Consider the following 22269-nt stretch of genomic DNA (forward strand, 5'->3'; position numbering starts at 1 on the left):
GGAAGGGTCTGCTGGAGTTGGACCCACCTGGACCTCATCTTCAGAACCTACGACCCGACCTCTCGCACCGACAAATAACTGTGATTTAAAATCCAGAATTGCACAAACCAAAATGAAAACTATGGTTCATGCGTGGTGCAGATCTGGAGTCGCTTTACCAAAGATCCTGAGGTAGGATCAGATCAGGGTTGTTCTCAACGGTGTCCAGCCATCTGGGGCATCTGGGGCAGTGTTGGTGATGACAAGGTGCCATCCAGGACATCTGGTGGTGCCAGAGAGGGAGCTGGAGGTGGGAAGCCCATAACATCACCACTGACCAGCCTAAACCTTGTCTTCTATCAGGAGACCAACAAAAGGACAAATTTAAGATTAGATTAGAGTTTTGCTGGTTCAGTTTTACAGCATTAACGATGTTAATCAACACAGAAATGACCAAAAAGCCATTTAGGAGCGTTTGTGCTCGTCCAAAACATTAATGTGTGTTTAGTGCTGAACAGGATCGATAACGTTTCCGATCAGAAGCGTCAGATTTGGCTCACCCAGATGTTCCAGACGCAGGTTGGAAAATCACCTACAAATAATCCTGAGTCTGTGGACAGAGTGATTTTAACTTTTTAAAATCGACTTTAATGACATTTTCCCCACTCGGGGATCTTTTACAATGAGGAGGTTGTTTTTCCACACGTCTTTGAAACCTGGATCTTCTTTTTTAACCCGTAACTATCCCAACTTTCTCCTGTTGTCACTCTTTCTCACAAACTTTAAATCATCGAACGTGTCCTTTGTGTCTCTCGCCGCCAACTTGAAAACAAATCGAAATTTGACATTTTGATTTCCAAACCCTCGACCCGAGAGGACGACGGGTCGCCGGCTTACATCCCATAAAGCGGCGCGTCTCTGGGCCTAATTGGCCGGGATGGCTTGGGGAGGTATGGAGGTGGCCTTTTGCCGGAGGATTCCCTCAGCTCCCGGATGATGAGCCCACTGCGAGGCCGTTTATCAACGCCCATCGGTTTCTGCTGAGTGGTTTGTTTTTGCTCTTTGCACAATATATCACCTGTCACATCTAATGGGGCCCCAAATGTGTCCCACAGGGGCCCCGGCGTGTCCCGGGGGTTTGTCTTTCTGTCCGTTTCCACCAGTTCGGTGGTTCCGCCGCAGTTTGCTGAAGCGAACGGAGGATTTTAGCTGGGAACTGGGTGAGAAACATTAAAGCCGTTGTGGTTGGACACACAAACGACTTCCTGTTTCCACAGATTGAAATAAATGAACTCGGAGAGATGCCATCAATGCTTTTATTATTATTTTTAAGCCGAATATAATAAAGCTGTATACATACACAAATAAGATTCTTATTTTGACTTGATTTCATGCTTTTCCTAAATTGACTGGAATTAATCAGAGGTCATTTGTCATCAAAAAGGCCAAAAAGAAAAAAAATCGTATCGAATAGATATTGATAAGTATCTTAAAGAATGAGCGCTTTTGAAAAACAGTAAAAAATAAAACAAAATAAACATCAGATAAAGGTGCTCGTAATTATTATAGACACATTTTTAACAGCGTTAAAAAAATGGTTATAGTATGTTGTTAATATTAATTCAAACAGATCCCGGTAGTTGTTGCTGTTAAAAGAAACGTAAATGTGACATAAAATATAGCATAAACGCACTTGAATTAAGGCAGTTTCGCCAAAGGAAGTAGTAAATGAAGTGCATTTCAAAACAATTTTAAAACAATATATTACGTGTTATATCTTCAATTATGCATGATATAAGCGGTCAATTGTTAACAATCTAATAAAACCTTATAACTTAATATTCAGTAAATAATCGGGAGAGACATATTTATCTAGTTGTATCAGTCGCGTTTGGTTTTATTTTGAAATGGAACTTACTTCCGGTCCCTTGCCGGCGCGTCTCTGCTAACTTGACGCAGCTAAAAGTAGAGACAAATGAAGTCCAATTTCCGCAGCTGGTGATGGCGGATGTTGTTGACAAAGACAGTATGAAGAATTACAGCATAGCGTCTGAGAAAATTAACCCAGGGGCCAGTCGGTATCCGTACTGCATTGTGTGGACACCTATCCCCGTGTTATCGTGAGTTTTCACCGCCGATGTGCCCGTCGGCGTTCGAACATAAACCCGGAAGATGAGCCGAAGTGACATCTTTATTAGCTTAGCAAGCTAGCAGAGACGTCCCGATCACGGCTTTATCCCAATAAAAAGCCCCGTTCGGCTTTATTTATTTATTTATTTTACAGTTCGTGTCAGAAGCATAAATGCCACAGCTTTTACTTTTGGTTGTGACTCAAAAGTGTTGCAAATATGTCGGTTGGACATTAAAATAGCACAAACAAGCGCAACAGCTACAAACTGGAGCATCGAGGGGAAAGTTCGCCATTAAAGCTTATGAAGCTCGTAGAATTCATATCAAATGTTAATGTGTTTGGAAAGAAATGTGAGGTAGCGCCTTGCAACTTTTCTTAATTTTATGATGCTACTGTGTAGTTTCCCTATTTTGACATCGATTATTAATGTCTTAGATCAAGTCATTTATCGGGTTTTGTAAACCAAACAGCTTGTTGACATGGTCAAACCTCCCAGCAGAGCTTCCCAGTAGGGTTACGAGATGACGACCAGTGTTTAACAAGCCCAAATGTTTGTATGTCATTGCTAAAACTCTTCTAAACTCTTCCTCAGATGGCTCTTCCCTTTCATCGGCCACATGGGAATCTGCACTTCCACCGGCATCATCCGGGACTTCGCCGGGCCCTACTTTGTCTCGGTGAGCGATGCTGAAGCGGCCTGGCTGTTTTCTGAACGGACCAGGACGCAGAACTGAACCTGGTTCTCCCAACCCAGTCAACGCAAACCCAAATGGGCAGACTTTACCGCACATGCCTCACATCTAATTGGACAGAAACTCGGCCTGACAGAACTCCCCGAAGATCCACAGAAGCTGGTTGTGTGATAGAACAGGGCTGACAGATAGTGTGGTTATAGGAGAGCACACGCTGCGCTTTGTTGTGCATTATTTAGCATTTCCCCATCAAAGCTACTGAGGATAATTACTGAATATGCAGAGCATCGTGATGATTAAGGCCTACAAACACCATGCAAGCACACCCCCTGCGTCCTCCGTTTCCAATGACGACTGCAGAAATATGCACCTTTGAATTCATCGATGGCTTGTTTTTGATTTCCTGCACTAATATTTAGCATCGGCAGTCAAAGATCCTCGCAGCGAAGCGACTGCTGACTCTGCTGTGATGCTTTTCTCTCTTTCAGGAAGACAACATGGCTTTCGGAAGACCCACCAAGTGAGTGGCGGATGAGTTGGTGTCGTTGTGGTCACATGTTTTCGGGCTCAGAGCTTGAGTTTGCCTCTCTGATGGCAGGTACTGGATGCTCGACGTTAGCAAAGTCTACGCCAGCGGCTCCAACGCCTGGGATACGGCCGTTCACGACGCCTCTGAGGAGTACAAGCACAGGATGGTGCGTGATGCTCCCACTGACGTGACGTTACGCCCCCTACGTGAAGCTAATCGCCTCCGTCTGTCCCCAACAGCACAACCTCTGCTGCGATAACTGTCACTCTCATGTTGCCATGGCGCTGAACCTGATGCGGTACGAGAACAGCACCTCGTGGAACATGGTCAACCTCTGCCTGCTGGCCCTGATCCACGGGAAACACGTCAGGTGAGGAGCCCAGTTTGACGCCGAGATGCTAATAATAGCATCGAGCGTGAGGCCGAGAAATGAACCCGATTAAATGAGTAATTATTGCCACAACAGCAGGAACCAGCTGGTTCAGATCTCGGATGAACCTGAACGCACCACGTGGCCTCTTTGAAATTCAACATTGACAAATGGTGTGTTGCCAATGGGCCGTTGCCGCGGTTACTGGACAATAACCTCAGCCCTTCCCCACTCCCAGCTGTGCAGGGTTTCTGAAGACCTGGCTGCCTTTCCTGATGCTACTGGGCGCCGTCCTCACCGCGGCCCTCGCCATCAACCTGCGGTGACCCGCTGGGGACCCCCGGGGGTCGGACACGCCTTCGACCTGTCGATGACGGACTTTTTTTTCTTCCTCTCGGAGACGTGCGCGGCCACGCATCTGGAGAGCGCCGCGCTCGCTGCTCTCGCCGCTTTGGAGGCGGAGCCTGGAGCAGAAAAGTATGATGAGTTGATATTTTTGAGAAAACTGACTACAAACCCGCACTAGCATAGCTACCAGAATCATCGGAACGCACCGGATTGGTCGGAACCCACCTCGACCTCGCCATGGCAACGCTTCCACGCCTTACTTTGCTGTAATCCCATGTGTCTGTGCTTCCAGAGCGCCGTTTTGATAGCGCGGAGCGCGGACATGCTAAGTCGATTAGCTGCCTTTCTGGGGAATTTCCTCCATTTCACGCTTGAACTAACGCAGCTCCTCGTGCGAGCTGCAGCACAGCAGCGAGTAGCGGTTTTCTACACGCGTCCTGTTTGCCAGAAACAACTATTTTTTATCCACAGACGTGCACACACGCGCACGTAGCGCCTCATAAATGTGCTCATACCTCTGAGAACGACAGACTGTAGCGAATGAATGTTAAACTGGTGCCAAATGCAGGAGACCATCTCAAACTGTGTCACTCAGCTGTATCCAGCAGCGTGTTGCCTTCACGTGCATGAATGTTGGGGAAACATGAACGTCGGGTCAGTGTCGCCACGCTAAATTAAAGGGCCGGTGCGTCAATTTAACCTTAAACAACAGGCGGGTCCCCCTCCGCGGGTGCTAGCTAAACAGGCTTTTACATAATCTGCCTCGTTAGCGAACGTCATTCGGTGCTTGGCTTCTAAATTCCCGCCACTAGGTGGCGCCGTATCCCACTGGACCTCTGATCAATAAGCAGCGGTGCGTTCCCGAGCACGTTACCCACCAGAGTTTTAACCTAAAGGGCCCGCCGGCGTTCGGCTCGCTAAATCCGTTGCCACGGTTTCAGCGAGCAACTTCAAATCCCCTCATTGTTGGAGGCACTGAGCCGCCTCTTTGTCTGCGCCGCTGCCAGAAGCAGCAGGTAGCCGCCGTCCTCGGGACTTTCACGCTCACCGGCTCCCGCTGGATAGGCCCCGCCTCCAGCGTCGCTCCCGCTGGATAGGCCCCGCCTCCAGCGTCGCTCCCGCTGCTCCCCCAGCAGCTCAGTAATCCCGGGGAATTAAAATCCGGAGGTCACACACGTTGCCTGTCGATGCTCAAACCAGGTGATTCATTTTCCATATCAGCTCGGTGCCCGACCGCGTCGCTAACGTGGCAGCGGAGGGGAGCGTGCGCGAGCGCCCCCTTCCTTCCCGTGCAATACGTGACCATCCCATCGGCAAAGATCGCTTAATCCGGTCTGAAATGATCCACCAACTTCCTGGTTTGGAGCTTCCTGTTGGCTGATACAGGAAGTGGTTTATGGCAATAACTAGTCTTGGTCCAATCACCGTCGACAACTCGTCCACGCCGCCCCCGCCGCCGCTTCTCCGTCATCCAGATCTTCCTCTCCAGGTCTCTCTCACACGGGTACGGAGGCGAACCTTTAAACTTCCAGGAGGATCAGCGGTTTAAGGTTGCATCCTGTAACTCCGCTCCCAGGTCACCGGAACTGGGAGCGGAGACGAATCAAACTGTAAATAAGACTGTTGGTTGAATAAAGGAGCCCTTGTTCTGAGTCTGGTTCTGGTTCTGGTCGGTTTGTGATGTAGCCACGCTAGCTCGCTAGCCATGCTAACGTCCTCGAACCCGACGTCACCTGTCGCCTGCTGGGATGTCTGGTATCCAAGAGCCGGTCCAGGAATGCGGAGACCCGTGGTGCTGTTATGAACGCCCCTGTCCGAGTGTAAGCCCCGCCCCCTCGGGTTCTGGAGCCGCTTTAGACCCGATTCCTGTCAGACTCCTGTTAGTCGGAATAAGGAAAGTGGTCCGGGGGGCCGCAGGGGTCACACCTCGGACCTCCGTCCTGCTGAGCGTCGCCTTCAGAGGAGGACGATCAAAGCGCCCCCCCCCCCCAGCACCACCTGGGTGGGTGAGAAGGCGCCTGAAGAAGTGTTGGAAAAGACACTTTAACGAGCTTAAAATCAGCTTTTATACCTTAAAACGACGAAAATGACGTCGATACTGAAACGCATCATAGTTTAAAAGTCCGGGAAATAAAGTTTCGTCTCGTATTTTGGATTTCAGCGCGTGTTAAATGTTAAACCTATGGGGGGGGGGGGGGACCCCGCAGGAGCGAAGCCCCTCCCCGCACATCCCCTCCCCGCACATCCCCTCGCGAGGCGGTGGTCGTCTTTAACTTCATTGTTGCGGGAGAAGCGACGCCCCGCTCAGGATCAAACGCACCCCCCCCCCCCCCCCTCTGTTCTCATGGAAATCCGCCCCCCCCCGCGCGCACTTTCCTCCGCGGAGCTGCAAAGTTGAGGCTCATTCCCAGCCGGGACCGCGGACGAGGACGATGTCCCGGAGGATCCGCCTGTAGTCGAGCCGATCCTGGACCCGATCCGAACATGCTGCGCGTCCTCCTGTGCGCGCTGCTCGCCTCCGCGTGCGCGTCGTGCCCGCCGCGGTGCGAGTGCTCCGAGGCGGCTCACACCGTCAAATGCGTGTCCAGGGAGCTGCGGGACATCCCGAGCGGGATCCCGGGATACACCAGGAATCTGTTCATAACTGGGAATCAGCTGATCCGGATCAGCTCCGAGTCTTTCCGGGGCCTGGAGAACGTGACCAACCTGTCTCTGAGCAACAACAGGTAAAGGTTCTGATCCAACTTGAATATTTAACCCCTTTCATCCTGTAAAACGCGTTCCGGACTCCCCCCGCTCGCAGGATCTCGGCGCTGGACTCGCGCGCCTTCTCCGGGCTCCCCCGTCTCCGCTCTCTGGACCTGAGCAGCAACCAGCTGGCGCTCATCCACCCCGAGGCCTTCACCGTCCAGAACCAGTCCCTGCAGGAGCTCAACCTGAGCCGGGCCCTCTACAACCACTCCTCGGTGATGGACCTGGCCACCTCCCTCCGCTGGAGCTCCCTGGGGACCCTGAGAGGACTGGACCTGTCCAACAACGGGCTGGTCTTCCTCCCGCCCCGGATCTTCTCCCACCTGGGCGGCCTGCGGCGCCTCCAGCTGGCCAACAACTCCCTGGTGGCGCTCCACAACGCCACCCTGTCGGGCCTGGAGCGGCTGGAGGAGCTGGACCTGACCCTCAACGCCCTGAAGACGGTTCCGGAGGAGGGTCTGAGGGAGCTGGACTCCGTCCCCGGCGCCGTCCTGCTGCTGAGGAAGAACCCGTTCGTGTGCAGGTGCGGGATCGAAGCCCTGGCGCTGTGGCTCAACAGGTCCCAGGGCCGCGTGGGGGACGCGGGGGGGCTGGCCTGCGCCTTCCCGGCCAGCATGAGGAACACGTCCCTGCTGGCCGTGGGGGCCCTGGCCCTGGGCTGCCACCAGGGGGGCGGGGGGGCCGACCTGGCCCTGCAGACCTCCTACGTGTTCCTGGGGATCGTCCTGGGCTTCGTGGGCCTGGTCTTCCTGCTGGTGCTGTACCTGAACCGCAAGGGCATCAAGAAGCGGGTCTACGAGCTGCGGGACACCTGCAGGGAGGTGTGGGAGGGGTACCACTACCGCTTCGAGGCCGACCCGGGCCCCCGCCCGTCCCAGGGGGCCGCGGGCGACGTGTGACGGGCGGACGCTTCTGTCAGCGCTGAGCTGGTGTAAATATTGTACAGATTTTGCTGTAAATACCCTGTGGACCCCCCCCCCCCAGGACCCTCCTCTAGCTGCTGGACTCTTCACTCTGTCTTATCTGTGCCCCCCCCAGGACCCTCCTCTAGCTGCTGGACTCTTCACTCTGTCTTATCTGTGCCCCCCCCAGGACCCTCCTCTAGCTGCTGGACTCTTCACTCTGTCTTATCTGTGCCCCCCCCCCCCTCGTTCTTTAGCCCCTCAGGGTACAGAGAGGAAATAAAACCCACAAAGTTCTTTAAAAACCACCAGCGGTTGGACTGGAGGGGGGGGGGGGGGGGGCATAGCTTTGTTTTAGCTGTTGGGGTTTTATTGTCAGCGTGATGAGAACCAGCCCCCGAGAGGACCCCCCCTCCCCAGCCCCCCACCCACCCCCCTGTCTTCAGCCGCTCTTTGAAGGGAGAGTCCATGTTTTTCTGTTTAGGGGGCTTCACCCCCCCCGTGATAAGATACAGATGATCCAGCCTCGTCCTTTTGATTGGCCTTTGATGCTTCATCTCAGGGGGGGTTTCAAGTTGCCCCTTAGCATCAGAGTGGCTAACGCGTTAGCCCCACAGTGACCTCTGACCTCTTGGTTTGTCTGAAAGCAACGGGTGCTTTGATGTGGGAGGTGAGAAAGTTGCTCAGAAGTGTTTACTGCTTGATTGCTGCCCCCCCTGCCCCCCCCCCACCGGGAACCAAACACTTCCTCGGTGACACAATAGATCCTGAAACGTTCCCGACGTCTCCGCTCATGTGGCGTCTCGCCGTCACCTCCATTCTGCCCCCGCCATCCGTAATGGCCGCCACGATGACACGGTCGCTCCGATCCGCCCGCCGCCCGGGTCATCACTCCTAATTACCGGGACCACCCGGAGACCCCCCCCCCCCGCCATGTGTCACCACCCACGGGTCAGCCGGAGGAAGGATCGGCATCTGAACGCCATTTTTACTTATTAAAGCGTCGATTAGTGGGCCGGCCCTTCCCGTGTCCGTCTGCTCGCCAGAAGCCGGTCCCGGCAGGACGGCGGCGAGGAGCGGAGCCCCTCAGACGGGACCAGACGGTCCTCATTACCGCCGGGGCGGCAGAGGGGCTCGTTAAAGGCAGAAAAAGGGGCTCCAATTACAGCGCTCCTCCCGTCTCAGACGTCCGCCTCTTGATTCTGGCGAGGAACCCTTTTTCTAAACTTCTCCTTTTTCCTTCTCCTCCGACCCCCCCACCTCCGACCCCCCCGCCACCTCCGACCCCCCCACTTCCGACCGTACCTGTGACACACGTCAGAACGAAGAACACGCGTCGTTATTCACACTAGCCTTCGCTAACAGTCATCAGATACGCTCTGATTTCCATTCGGCTCCGGTTAAATAAGGTTGTTTTTTCCTTCTTTAACGACATGAATCAATGAAATAATTTACCAGGCTCCCGGTGCCCCCCACCCCCACCCCCCCCATCACCCTCCCCCGATCAATCACGCCCAGTCGGCCCAGTCAGAGCAGCTGAATAAAGCTTCAGAAGTGGTTCCAGTGGGGAACCAGCCATTGTTCTGCTGCTCACTTTATCAATGTGGCTAAACATGTTAGCTCCCCCCTCGCCATTAAAGCTAGCTACGCCCCCATTCATCACTTTCACAGAGGTGGGAGGTGACGAGCGCTGAAACCCGTGGATGCTAAAGTGTTAGCGCACGTTTTTGTGAAAACGCACGATGTGATGGAACAATTCTGCCCAACTATAAACAATAAAAACGAATAAAAGAGGTTTGTTTTAGCATCTTGTCTTGACTAACTCGTGTGGTGTGAATTCATAACAGCTAGCTTCATGTTTTATCATTTCTCTCTGGATTACAAAGAAATTAGTGAGTGTCAGCACTAATATTAGCTAATTTGATATGACTTAGCCTGTGTTGCTAACTATAATGTGAAAAATGGCGTTCCAAGGTGGGAATGCACCCGTCAACGTGACAATTTATCATAACTCTTCTTAGTAGATGTAAGAAATGGCAGCACATAACATTTAGCTTTCATTTGCTAGCTCCCACGTATAGAAGTAAAAACTAAAAACTAACCAACGAGTCTGATGTAAAACATAAGCCGCACTGAAAAAGACAGCGCTTATGCCGCTCGTACGACAGTTAGCATCATATTCCTCCAATTAATTAGCATCAGCAGTAGATATATCACTCACTGAGCCACTCCAGGTGATATAAACTACATGCTACATGCTAGCATTTATTTGAGCAACGCACGTAGTTTAGCTTGACTTTTTTCAGCCTCTTAAACTCTTTTCAGACGTTGCGTTTCATTGCTGAGTCTCGTCTTTTTCTGTTTATGCAACGTGTCTGAATTGAATTCTTCCAGCTCTTGACACTGAAACAAAAGGCCCCGATGCGTGACCACGACGGGCCCCCGGAATCTTGGAAAACGAGAAACAAATGTTCCGAACAAAGTCCCGACCGGCCTGGAAGACAGACTGGTGTAAATCAGCCACCACAACAATGCAGCTTCCCTCTGAAGCCCAGCGATTCGCCCGCCATTGATCTCAGAATTGATGACAACTGTAAACGGAGACCCCCCCCCACCCCCCGACCCGGACCCCCCCCTCTGGGCCTCCTCACCCAGCTGGCCCAGCCTGGATCCATGTGGCCTGTCAGAAGTTCTGCTTTGTTGTTCTGCTGGTTGTTTATGGGGGGACTTTTCAATTAAACACACGTCTCTGTTTGGGAACGCTGGGAAGAGCTGAAGATTCCTGGTTTGTTCTTCGGAGAGCGACGGCGGATGAAGACGAACGATGTGCCGCGTCTCATTATAGACCCTCCGCTCTCCGAGAAACAAAATGAGGCCCGCGGTGCCGCTGATTATAAATGGCCTTGACCCGTTTTGAAGAAAGAATGAGATACCGGCAGCTCTGGCGCTACTTCATCATCCGGCGTCGGTGAGCCGACTCGGAACAATAGTCCGGCATTCCGAGACGCTCGGGATTAAACCTGGCTGAGCGCAGCAGAGAACAGCTAAATTAGACAAACAGTCATACGGAAGATAAGAAAGATTAGCTTCAATTTATCCAGAAATGCTCCATCAATCCTTTTATTGTCACTAATTCCTAATTAGCATTAGCGAGCGTGTGGTTTTAACCCTCATACGCACAGGAAAAAGGTGCCAACAGCTCCTTTAACACAACGTTATCTCAACGTTATTCTCATTTTCCTTTTTGTCTGGAGATCCCGAGAAAATTGGAAACACGTCCAACTATTACTTGAAAAATGGCGTTCAAAGGTGGGAACGCCCCCGTCGTCGTGGTAATTTATCATCTCTCTTAAGAGGCAGAAGAAAGAGGTCTCCTAGCAGGTCTTTAGTCTCCATATGCCACTTCCTAAATGGGAAGTGGGAAAAAGCACCACTTTTACTAGCATAGTGCTACTATGCTACTTTAACTAGCATAGTGCTAAAGTTAAAGTGCTAGTGCTAGTTGCTTTTCCGTCGTCTAATTTTCCCGAACACACCCTGGATGCTATTTAAGCGCAGACACGAGAGGAAAACTGGGATTGATTCCTCAGCGGCGATGCGTTCAGGGACCACGTACATGTCAGATTTTGCCTTATTTGATTGGTTCCTGTTGAGGCTGTTGAGGTTCCTGTTTGGCTGAATCAGGCTCCAAACCGGATCCAGACAGAATCCAGACCAGGATTTTTTTAACCATCTGAACAGAACAAGTGACACGAAGTCGCAGACATCCTGAATTCTAGTGGGAACGTCGCTTTAAATTCCAGAGCGAGATTCCGTTTCCTGCCTCATCAGCAGCAACAACATCTTCGTTTACATCCGGAAATTCCGAACCCAAAAGACGAAGCAGCGAAATGTGAAAAATTCAGCTGGAACGTGTCGCCGTGACCTCTCCGCAGGTCGTTTGACCCCTCGCCCTCCTGGGGGGCGGAGCCTCAAGTTCATCAGGAGGACTTTGGTTATTTCAAACGCGGGAGCAGATGCTGGGGGGGCGGGGGGGGGGGCAGTGCTCCCATCAGGGACCCGGGAAGCAGATTGGTGGGAAGGAGGGAAGAACAGTTTGGGGGCCAAAGGGGAGATTCTCCCGGAGATGAGACACCATCTGCTCCGAGTCTGGATGGAGACGGCGACACAAGCGTAGCTGCTCCGCTACCAGGCTATCGCCACCTAGCTAAACATTGCTAGCTGATTGTGAACATGAAGGATCTGGCTGTCAAACACAGTCGGAACATGAAACGAGGCTAATTGTCCAAATGCTACAGCAAACCACCACGGAAGCACGTTAGCCGAGGAAGCTAGCATGCTAGATTCAGGAGAAATATGAAGACGAGCGCCCGGCGAGCATTTAGCCCGACTAACGGGGCCTCATCATTCCTCATTAACGCGTGTTTATCCAGGTCATCGTGGCGGGATCGTTCGGGATCATTTCAACGCTCAAAAGTCGCCTTAACGTCGCGTTGCTAGCGCTGGAAACGCGTCCTGTCCTGATTCCACTGATTTCAACGAGGCTTTTGCTCATTTCCGTGTGTCTGCGCAGATAAGCGGGATGGAAGGGATCTGGAAAACTGCTCCGGAGAGAATTCCTCACCAACGTGTCCTCTCACAGGAAATTGTGCCTTTGATGTTAGCGCCGACGCCGCCATCATCTGGCTGTCGCATGTGAGGCGACGTCTCCGAGAAGAGCATGAAAAATAAGACTGTAAATTCTAATTCTGGCCGACGGCGGCGAAAGATGATGAAAGGTGACGGAGACTAACAAGGAGCCGTGACGACCCATGAGCAGAACCGTCCCCCAGATTCTGCTAGCGGAGCGCCGACTCACTGGTTGATGGTTCGATTGCAGCGCCGGCCTCACATCAAAGCTCAGCAGAAGGAACATTTCTGAAGATCAAAGATCATATTGATATAATTCATGGCGATCCAAGGTTAGCATTTTAGCTTTAGCCCAGCCAGAGAGAGACAGACAGATAAATAGAGAGAGAGACAGATATAGAGAGAGACAGGCAGATAAATATATAGAGAGAGACAGATATAGAGAGAGAGACAGACAGATAGAGAGAGAGAAATAGACAGATAAATAGAGAGAAACAGAGAGATAAATAGAGAGATAGAGAGAGAGACAGATAAATAGAGAGAAACAGAGAGATAAATAGAGAGATAGAGAGAGAGACAGATAAATAGAGAGAAACAGACAGATAAATAGAGAGAGACAGATATAGAGAGAGACAGACAGATAAATAGAGAGAGAGACAGATATAGAGAGAGACAGGCAGATAAATATATAGAGAGAGACAGATATAGAGAGAGAGACAGACAGATAGAGAGAGAGAAATAGACAGATAAATAGAGAGAAACAGACAGATAAATAGAGAGATAGAGAGAGAGACAGATAAATAGAGAGAAACAGACAGATAAATAGAGATAGAGAGAGAGACAGATAAATAGAGATAGAGAGAGAGACAGATAAATAGAGAGAAACAGACAGATAAATAGAGAGATAGAGAGAGAGACAGATAAATAGAGAGAGAGACAGACAGATAAAGAGAGAAACAGACAGATAAATAGAGAGAGAGACAGATAGAGAGAGAGAGAGACAGATAGGAGAGAAATAGACAGATAAATATAGAGAGACAGACAGAGACAGACAGACAGACAGATAAATAGAGAGAGAGACAGATAAATATAGAGAGACAGACAGAGACAGACACAGACAGATATAGAGAGAGAAATAGACAGATAAATAGAGAGAGAGACAGATAAATAGAGAGAGACAGACAGATAAATAGAGAGAGAGACAGATAAATAGAGAGAGACAGACAGATAAATAGAGAGAGACAGACAGATAAATAGAGAGAAACAGACAGACAAATAGAGAGAGAGACAGATATAGAGAGAGAGACAGACAGATAAATAGAGAGAAACAGACATAGAGAGAGAGACAGATAGAGAGAGACAGACAGATAGAGAGACAGACAGACAGATAAATAGAGAGAGACAGACAGATAAATAGAGAGAGACAGACAGATAGAGAGACAGACAGACAGATAAATAGAGAGAGACAGACATAGAGAGAGAGACAGATAGAGAGAGACAGACAGATAGAGAGACAGACAGACAGATAAATAGAGAGAGACAGACAGATAGAGAGACAGACAGACAGATAAATAGAGAGAGACAGACAGATAAATAGAGAGAGACAGACAGATAGAGAGACAGACAGACAGATAAATATAGAGACAGACAGATAAATAGAGAGAGACAGACAGACAGATAGATAGAGAGAGACAGACAAACAGACAGATAGACAGATAGAGGGGAGAGAGAGACAGGACAGGAATGATCACAGACATCTTCCTGTTAATGAAATATTGCGTCTATTTTTAGACTCTTACCCACAATCCTCTGCTGGTTCATCAGAGTTCACCAGGAACAGTTGTGACCTGTTGCTCTCAGCAGGAACAGGAAGTGGAATCATGCTGGCAGGAAGCAGGTGACAGCAGCGCCTCACACCTGAGGCCCGTCAGCTCGTTCAGCTCTGATTGGACGCAGGTGGCTAGAAAAGGCGCGTGGGCGGCGCCGGTGAGCAGGTGTCTGCTGGTGCCGGCCCAGGATGGCTTGTGGAGTTCATTTGGGGTGAGTTCTCGCCGCCGTGCTTCCGGTTCCGTGGTCGTTTTCTGATCCGCTTCTTCTCCCCGCAGGTTTTTGCTCGTTTGTTTGATTCACGCCGCGTCTGTGAGCTGTCTGTTGGGAACGCAAGGTGAGCGTGACCACGGCGGGGGGGCGGTGGCGGTCTGGGGGGGGCACTCACCCTCTGCTCTCTGCTGCAGCTAAGCTCTTCCCGAGGCAGGATGGCGGCGCCGGAGGACCGCAGGGGGCGCCGCAGCCCCAGAATCAACTCAGACAGGTGGTGCGACCCGTCGGCGGCCCGAGTCGGACCGGAGGCGGCTACAGGCGAGCTCTCCCCCAGGTGCCTCAAAATGGCCGCCCTTTAAAACCAGTGGTGCAGAGCAGGCCGCCGCCGCCACCGGGCTTCAGCTGGCAGGTAACGAGGCGTTCGATGGCAACGCGGAAAGTCGTAGGTAGAACCGTGTCCTGACGTGAGTGTCCGGCAGGCTGGGATGTACCCTTCCACCAGAACCGGACAGAAACCAGCGGACTCCAGCAGACAGGCCTCCCCCCAAACCCCCAGGAAGAGGCCCTCGTCCCCGCTGACGTCTTCGGCCCTGTTCATTGACGGCGAGTACGTCCAGATGCAAACGTCGGCTAAAGGCCGTGGCAGGAAGGTGAGCGCCGGCAAACCGCAGCGCTTCATGTCGACCCAGGGTCGGTGGCTCCAGGGACGCTACAAGTCCATATCGGGGGACAGCGAGTCGCCGCGGGACCTCCACTCCGGCACGATGAGCCGGAACAGTAAGTTCTTCAAAAGCACAAACGCTGTCCCGGCACCCAGCGGCGGGAAGGGAGCCCAGAACCCCGGTGCCTCCAAGAAGAGGCCCTCCGGAAACCCCAGCGTCCAGTACGCCCCGACCAGGGTCTTGGAAATCCCGGATCACTTGGGAGGCTTCGCCATCAGACGCCTGACAAAGCCTGGCAAGAGGAAACCGCAGCAGGCCGTGCATTTGCAGGAAAGGCTGTCTCCCAGAATGCATCGGGGCGGTCGTCCAGGGAGCAGCCTGACGAAGTGGAATTAGGTGGTTCTGATGTCCTGCAGCTGCGAGTCGCTGTTTTTCAAATAAAAGTGTTAAAACTAAAGTGGTTTTGTCCTGTGGTGCATTGCCGCCCTCTGGTGTTTACAAGCGGTACTGCACGCCCGAAGGTGTCCGTTAATTAACCAGCTGGTCTCGCGACTAACGAGGGACGACTTGTCTGCTCAAATCCGATGATTAAAGCTGCCTGACGCCAGATTAGATGGTCCCGATTCATTTCAACACGAGGCAGCGGGACTAAAGTTCAGTTGGTGCGAGTGGACCATCAGATTCTGGTCACCTCAAAGACGGAAATGTCAGGGAAGTAACGCCGCTCCTTCCCTCCACGAGAGGGAGACAGGAATATAAAAGCAGGTCGGCTGCCACAGCTCTTGGTCCGGGTCAGGCTCGGGTACAGCCCGGTGGAGCGGGTCCACAGCTGGGGAACCAGAAGCATAATTGACAACACGTTTCTCAAGCACGCCCATTGAGACCAGATTAGGGCGGCGCTTCCGGTCTGTCCCACCAATCATTACGGAGCTGAGGGTCTGGCCACGCCCAGTTTCTAGCTCCGCCCAGCATCGCTGAGGCTTTTGTGCCTCTGTCAGAAATAACGTCAAGAATTTCCCATTTTTGATCCTGAAGTGTCCAAACATGGATGAAAGTGTCCCAAATCCTGGGACAGAATGTTTGTGACAGAATAAATTCACAACAAACGTCTTACGAAGATTTAATGTACATTTATTTTTAACACGTGGAACATATAGTATAAAGATTTCATACTGAATAAATGATATTCATTAAGCCAAAAAAAAAAAGGAAAAAAAGAGGAATTTACATCAAGTTTTTAGCTACATCATCTGAAATACAAATATGCAGAATCCGCATCACTGGAAAAAAATAAACAAAATAAAATTAAAACGGTTTCTTCATCCAGGTCTAGTTTGTCATTTATAGAGGAGCTCGAATGGAACCGCAGACACGTCTCTTATATTCCTTTACAGACCGCAGACAAACTGAAACTTGACGTTTGCTGTTGTTGTTGTTGTTGGTGGTGGTGGTGGTGGGGGAGGGGGGGGTTCGGACAGCAGCTAAAACTCCCCCCGGGGCGCCACGCGAGCCGGCGCCTCGATGACGGAAAGAGCGTCGTCTCATCACATGGCGTGCTTGACGCGGGGAGGCGGGGGGGAGGAGGATTTTGGAAATCGTCAAGGGATTTTTTTTTATTTTTTTTTAAAACAGTGAAGAGCAAAAGAAGTGGAGAAAGAGATAGAAGTGTAATGTACAACATCATATATACACTGCAGCTCGGACTGCATCTAGAGTCGAGGACCAGTCCTAAAGAGGTGACTTCTTTATATAAGGGTCAAGTCATACAATCAAGGGACAAAGAGGTCGGGGTGTTGTAGGTTCACCATTACTTTGGGGGGAAAGCCGTCGTTTTTTTCTCTCCGTCAACATCAACTAAAACTGTTTTTAAAAACTACAGTTTGCTGCCAAGCCAGCGTATCTCAGTGTGAAACAGTATTATTACAGTATGTTTACAGTTTTTAAGGTGTACAGTACAGAAAAAGTCCTACAATCTACTGCACAGGCCTCCCATGACAGTCGTCCGTTCACAGCCCATCACGTGGTTCCTGCGGGGCCGAGTATAGAGCGTCCAAAGTTACAGCAAATATACCACACCGTCCGGGTCTACGTAGCCTCCCAGCGTGAACCGTTGCACTTAGTCCGTGCCCCCGTCCCCCTGCTTGATCCCCCACCCTGACTCCCCCCCCCCCCCCAGAGAGGGAGGACACGAGCGCACGAATCCCCCAAACTCACTGTAAACGAGACAGCAACTTTGGTTACAGTTTCTTCTTCTTTTTTTTTTCTGAAGGTTTTTTATTTTTTCATTAAAAAACAAGTACTTTCCGCAGGGGGGGTGGGGGGTGGGGGTGGGCAGTGGACTCCGTCCTACGCCCGGGTCCCGATCTGCTCTTCTATGTCAGTATCGTTATCCATACGTTTAAAATCCACAGCTACTTCATGATATTCCTTCCTTTAGTGAAGCGGGGGGGGGGGGTAAAAAGACAGAGGAATCCGAGGTGATTTTGCATAAATTAAAAAAAAAAACTTTGCTCTTCTCACTCACACGCAACGGACGCACACATACGCACAAAAAGAGTTAGGGGAGCGAGGGCGGGGGGTGAGAGAGGCATAGCGGAAACCTCTCCCACAGCTGTCATGACTGGCCGATCAGAAACAGTACGTCACAGATCACCTGGGACACCAGAGAGTTCATTAGTGGGGACACGGAGATGTCCAGTAGCCGCGACTCGTACAACGTGAACTCCGAGTGGTTCTCCTCCACCTTCGCCAGGGCGTGCAGAGCCCGCGCCGCACGCCGCATCATGTCCACGCTGGTGGGCTCGAACTGAGGCCCGCCCTGCATCTGTAGCAGGGAGCTCTGGCTCTGCTGGTACTGCGTAGCCGCTAGGCTGTCCTCTAAGAAGCCCAGCAGGTTGCCCACGCTGCCTTTCTGCACGGCGATCGCCCGTGCGGCCAGGCTGTCGCCCTGCGCCAGGTTAGCCAGCAGCACGACCGCCATTTCCCGGCAAACGGCCACCTTGCGCTCGCCGACCAGGCGCACCAGCGAGCCGTACAGCTTCTCCAGGCGGCTGAACGGCGGCGTGGCCAGAATGAGGTCAACGTTGTTGTCCTGGATGCTGAGCTTGCTGAGGGTCTCCAGGACCAGTCTGTGGGGGGAGAGCGAGCCGTGCGGCCCCAGAGTGGGGAAGGGGTCCAAGGCCTCCGCCGAGGGGCACACGGCCCAGTGGAGGAGGCCGTCCAGCAGCGGCAGGCATATGCTCTCCGAGTAGATGGAGAGGTCCAGCTGGCCCGAGATGTTGGCCAGCGTGACCAGGCAGTTCTCCCGCAGCACCTCCAGGCAGTCCCACCACCACTCGTCTCTTTCGCAGCTCACGCCTTCGTCTTCCTCCTCCTCCTTCTCGTAGGTGACCGGTGCCTGCTTGCGTTCGGGGTGCCTGTGGTGGAGCAGGACCAGGCGGCCCAGCAGCAGCAGCAGCCCGGGGTGTTTGGACATCTCCAGGTCGTTGCCGGGGACGAAGGAGAGGCTGCGCACGATGTTGGAGACGCAGATGCAGCGGCGGGCCAGCGAGTCCTGCCAGTCCGATAGCGTGCTCAGCGGCGTCTCGTCCTTGCTGTGAGGCTCGTCTTCCAGGATCTTGACGTTGCGTCTGCTCTGGAGCTCTGGGTTGATGCTGAACAGGTACTTGCCGTTCTCCTTCTGTTCCTCGGCACCGCCGCGGACCGCTTCCTCTGTGATCGACCCCGGGCGGGCGGACAGGACGTCGTCGATGGTGGCGATGAGAGGAGGAGGGGCCTTCTCTGAGGGAGACTTCTGAGGTCCGGAGGATTGAGGCTGTCGCTGAGGCTTCTCCTCCAGGCCGGAGTTGGATTTCTCCGAGTTTTCCGTCACGGCCTCCGTCACCTGGGCCTTCTTGCGACTCTCCGTGGCAGCAGGTTTGCGTTTTCGCTGCTTGAGATGGTCCGCCCGGCTCTCGAAGTGGGTCTGGATGTGGTCGGTAGTGTCGCCGCCACCGATGCTCCAGTGTATCAGGCCGCTGTCAAAGTTCTGCCTCTGGCCAAGCTTGGACGAGTGGTTCACCAGGAAGGGATTCTTCTTCCTCACTACCTTGAGGGGTAGTTTATCAAATTTACTAGCCTGTCGGGGCCTCTCTGAATGGAGGCCGGGGTCTTGGGACGACCCTGAGGTAGAGGTGTTAGGTTCCTTTATCAAAGACTCCCTTTCGCTGTCCTCTTCCTCGTCCTCTGAACACTTGTGTTTCTGCGAACTCTCCTCTTCCTGCTTCACGCGGACCAGTGAGGCGTCAGCATTGGCCTTTGATTCCTCCACCTCCTCGTCCTCTTCGTCGTCCTCCACCAAGTCCATCCCATCGCCCTCTGGCAGGGGAAGGTCATTGTCAGAGTCCTCAGCAGCATTGGGGTCTATGAGGGTACGCTGTCCAGGATCTCCCACTTCATACTCCTTCAAGATGCCAAATATCTCTATGAGGCAGCGTCTGAAGTACTCCACCACCAGCTCCAGGAATCCAGGTAGCTGGAATGAGAGGAAGATAGTCAGGAAAAGGGTTCTGTGGCTAGCAGGGACGTACCGGTGCTGGACGTGGCTCACCTGGCACAGGTTGAAAGTAGAAATGCTATTGTCGTCGTACAGTAAAATGTTGATGGTGTCCAAGGCCCAGGTGCTTTCAGCCAGCAAGCCCGACTTCAGGGACATCATCACTCTCCAGGCCTCTGGAGTTCCTGTTAAAAAAAAAAAACACGACAGAATTCGTCTTTGCAGTCGTGATTCCGAGTCAGTTCTGCTCAGGTAAACACAAAAAGGTTCTGTTACCGATGTCTTTCATGGTGAGCCGCCGGCGGGGCTTGAGGTGAGGTTGTGAGGCCTCCACGGAGCCAGGAGGGAAGGCCACATCTCGTCGGATCATGGGCTGCTGCACGGGCGCCTGGCCGATGTGGGAGGCCGGTACTGGGGGTCCAGCTTTCTGCACTTTGATCCCCGGGTGCATGTAGGGGGACTTGCTGGGCGACGTCCTGCTTTCCATTGGCCGGGGCATGGGTGCTGGGCTGGACACCTGAGGAATGTGGTTCTGGGAGGTCTGGTAGGTGGATGGCAGGGGTCGGGTCATGGGAGGTCCGGACCCACCAGGGCCGAACGGTGGCTGTCGCTGGTTGACGTGGCTGGGCCACTGACCTTCATGGTTCATGCGTTGGTCTGAGGACATCATCTCCTCTGAGCGGTTCATGCCGTGGTACCCAGGGCCCTGGCCCGGTACAGGAGGCCCCTGTCGGTTCGGATAGTTGGGGTAGCCCATTTCATTGCGGCTCTGCCACATTGGGCCTTGAGGCCCATCGGGACCTGAAGGCATGGAGCTCGCCATCATTTGGGGAGGCATTGGAGACTGAGAGTTGGGGCCTCCGGACGATGGTCCTCGCTCACGACCAAAGGGGAAGGGGAACTGATTCTGTGGGCCCGGTGGTCTGCGGTCCCCACCAGGGTATGCATTGTACTGGTTATACATGTCCTGTTGGCCCTGAGGCCCCGAAGACTGAGGTCCTGGCTGCTGCTGACCACTGTAGGGCACATTGTACATTTCACCCTCGTGACGCTTCGCCGGAGGTCCGTACCCTCCATCCACAGGTCGCTTGTAGTTCTGAAGACAAATTTCATTGTTGTAATGAGTGGCATGAAAAAACAGAACCACAGTAGTAAAGAAAAACAACAAAAAAAACACCATCTGTAGAATGTTCGTACCGGTTGCTGCTGAGGATACATTCCTGGTTGTTGGTTTGGATACGGGCCACCAGGGGGAGCTCCTTGTCCAGGGAACTGATTGCTATAGGAGTCATGCCTAAACGCAATTAAAAAACACATTTACATTACAGATGTCTGACAAACCTGTAGTTCAAAGACAACAAAAAAAAAGGGTACGGACCGTTGCTGTGGCGGAGGGCGGCTGGGTGAGTACATCCCTGTGTCAGCTCCAGAAGGCATCATGTTTGGCTGAGGAGCCCCTGGTCCCATACTGCCGTCAGGGCCCATCCCCGACTCCTGCCTGTGGACCCCCCCCACACACACGTGTGAGCAAAACGAAAACTGGCCCCCCTCCCCTGACAGAAGAGGACAAGCTTGGTGCTTACCTTCGGTCATATCCATACGGATACTGTTGCCTCTGACCCATCTGCATGTTAGCCATCGGCCCGGGCGGGCCTCTGTTGTATTGTTCTCCCATCCCACTGTTGGGCCCTGGCTGCATGAACTGTTCTCCAGCTGGAATCAGAAGAATCATTTAGGTTCACCTTCATGCCGGAACTCCTTCAGCATCCGACCCAGGACCGTCACCCACCTTTCCTCATGCCACCGAAGGGGTCCTTGTTGGACTCGTACGGACCCATCCGGCCCATCATCTCTGGGCCACCCATGCTTGGCTGGTAGCCCTGAGAGTTGGGAGTCATGGCGTTCCTTCTTGAAAACGCTGGATCGCCGCCATCAGCAAATGGATCCTGTAGATTAACGCTACTCCTGTAAGAGGAGGAGAATCAGTTCGTTATCAGGAAACGCGTTTCTAGATTTTTAAGGAAACACGTTATTGTGGGTTCTGATTTGTACCTGGCGCCAGGCATCGGAGGCATTTGTGTGTGTGGTGTGGAGGCCGGGGTGGGGGGCTTCAGGTCTCCCCCCTCTGCCATTGAACTACTGGTGGACTGAGGAGTCTGGGGTCCTTGGAGGGATCCAGAACCAGCTGCAAAACAAAGACACGGAGAATGAAAAAAAGAGCCCCAAAATAACTAAAATTTAATCTGTCTTGGGCTAGGTTTTTTTCTGCTCTGCGACGGGAAACCACATCAAAACCTCCCCATTTTACAGAATCTATTTTTGTTTGATTCCAGAAATTTCAAAGTCAGCCGAGGCGGATGGTTCCGATCTGGCCGAGCGCCTCGGAGAGCTTTCAGGAAGGCGCCACCTTTGGGGTGAACCCAAAGCCCGTTAAGAAATTCCTGTTGGTGTCGAGCTGGCACCGCTGGGAACCAGGACAGGTTCCCGCCTGACCGGGGAACGCGGCGTCTGTTGATGTGGTGAGGGCCGCTCATCCTTTCCTTCAGCTCAGGACTATTAGCACGCCACTCTGATGAGTCACAGGTTCCCATTCATTAAACTGGCACACACACACACATCAGTGGGGTCACCGGCAGGCCACACTTCTTTTTTTTTTCTCCACATTTTCTCACATCATCCTCTCGCCTCTCAGGCTCTCACAC

At 52.4% G+C, this 22269-nt stretch overlaps 4 protein-coding genes across 4 annotated transcripts in view; 3 read left to right on the top strand and 1 right to left on the bottom strand.

Annotated features, from left to right (window-relative positions):
- The first annotated feature begins 1920 nt into the window (after positions 1 to 1920).
- Positions 1921 to 5701, top strand: tmem222b (transmembrane protein 222b). The gene is made up of 6 exons (XM_011618333.2): positions 1921 to 2099; positions 2703 to 2787; positions 3291 to 3322; positions 3401 to 3497; positions 3571 to 3701; positions 3940 to 5701. The coding sequence occupies exons 1-6, from the start codon at positions 1981 to 1983 to the stop codon at positions 4025 to 4027; spliced, it is 552 nt and encodes a 183-aa protein (XP_011616635.1). The 5' UTR covers positions 1921 to 1980; the 3' UTR covers positions 4028 to 5701.
- A 688-nt stretch (positions 5702 to 6389) lies between these two features.
- Positions 6390 to 9557, top strand: tpbg1b (trophoblast glycoprotein 1b). Its single transcript, XM_003977194.2, has 2 exons — positions 6390 to 6775; positions 6853 to 9557. Exons 1-2 carry the CDS (start codon positions 6534 to 6536, stop codon positions 7697 to 7699), a joined length of 1089 nt encoding a protein of 362 aa, XP_003977243.1. The 5' UTR covers positions 6390 to 6533; the 3' UTR covers positions 7700 to 9557.
- Positions 9558 to 14217: 4660 nt separating this feature from the next.
- On the top strand, positions 14218 to 15490 carry LOC101071895 (basic salivary proline-rich protein 2-like). Its single transcript, XM_003969077.3, has 4 exons — positions 14218 to 14371; positions 14437 to 14495; positions 14566 to 14780; positions 14851 to 15490. Exons 1-4 carry the CDS (start codon positions 14349 to 14351, stop codon positions 15427 to 15429), a joined length of 876 nt encoding a protein of 291 aa, XP_003969126.2. The 5' UTR covers positions 14218 to 14348; the 3' UTR covers positions 15430 to 15490.
- Positions 15491 to 16143: 653 nt separating this feature from the next.
- Positions 16144 to 22269, bottom strand: part of arid1ab (AT-rich interactive domain 1Ab) — a 32909-nt gene continuing 26783 nt past the window's right edge. Inside the window, exons 13-20 of the mRNA XM_029845341.1 lie at positions 21620 to 21752; positions 21357 to 21532; positions 21151 to 21280; positions 20946 to 21065; positions 20765 to 20861; positions 19844 to 20663; positions 19622 to 19752; positions 16144 to 19546 (exon numbers count right to left, since the gene is read on the bottom strand). Of these exons, the coding sequence (XP_029701201.1) occupies positions 17648 to 19546; positions 19622 to 19752; positions 19844 to 20663; positions 20765 to 20861; positions 20946 to 21065; positions 21151 to 21280; positions 21357 to 21532; positions 21620 to 21752 (3506 nt within the window). The 3' untranslated portion in view covers positions 16144 to 17647. The remainder of the gene's footprint in view (positions 19547 to 19621; positions 19753 to 19843; positions 20664 to 20764; positions 20862 to 20945; positions 21066 to 21150; positions 21281 to 21356; positions 21533 to 21619; positions 21753 to 22269) is intronic.

Source organism: Takifugu rubripes, chromosome 12 (assembly GCF_901000725.2).
Source record: "Takifugu rubripes chromosome 12, fTakRub1.2, whole genome shotgun sequence".
In the NCBI taxonomy this organism is placed as follows: domain Eukaryota; kingdom Metazoa; phylum Chordata; class Actinopteri; order Tetraodontiformes; family Tetraodontidae; genus Takifugu; species Takifugu rubripes.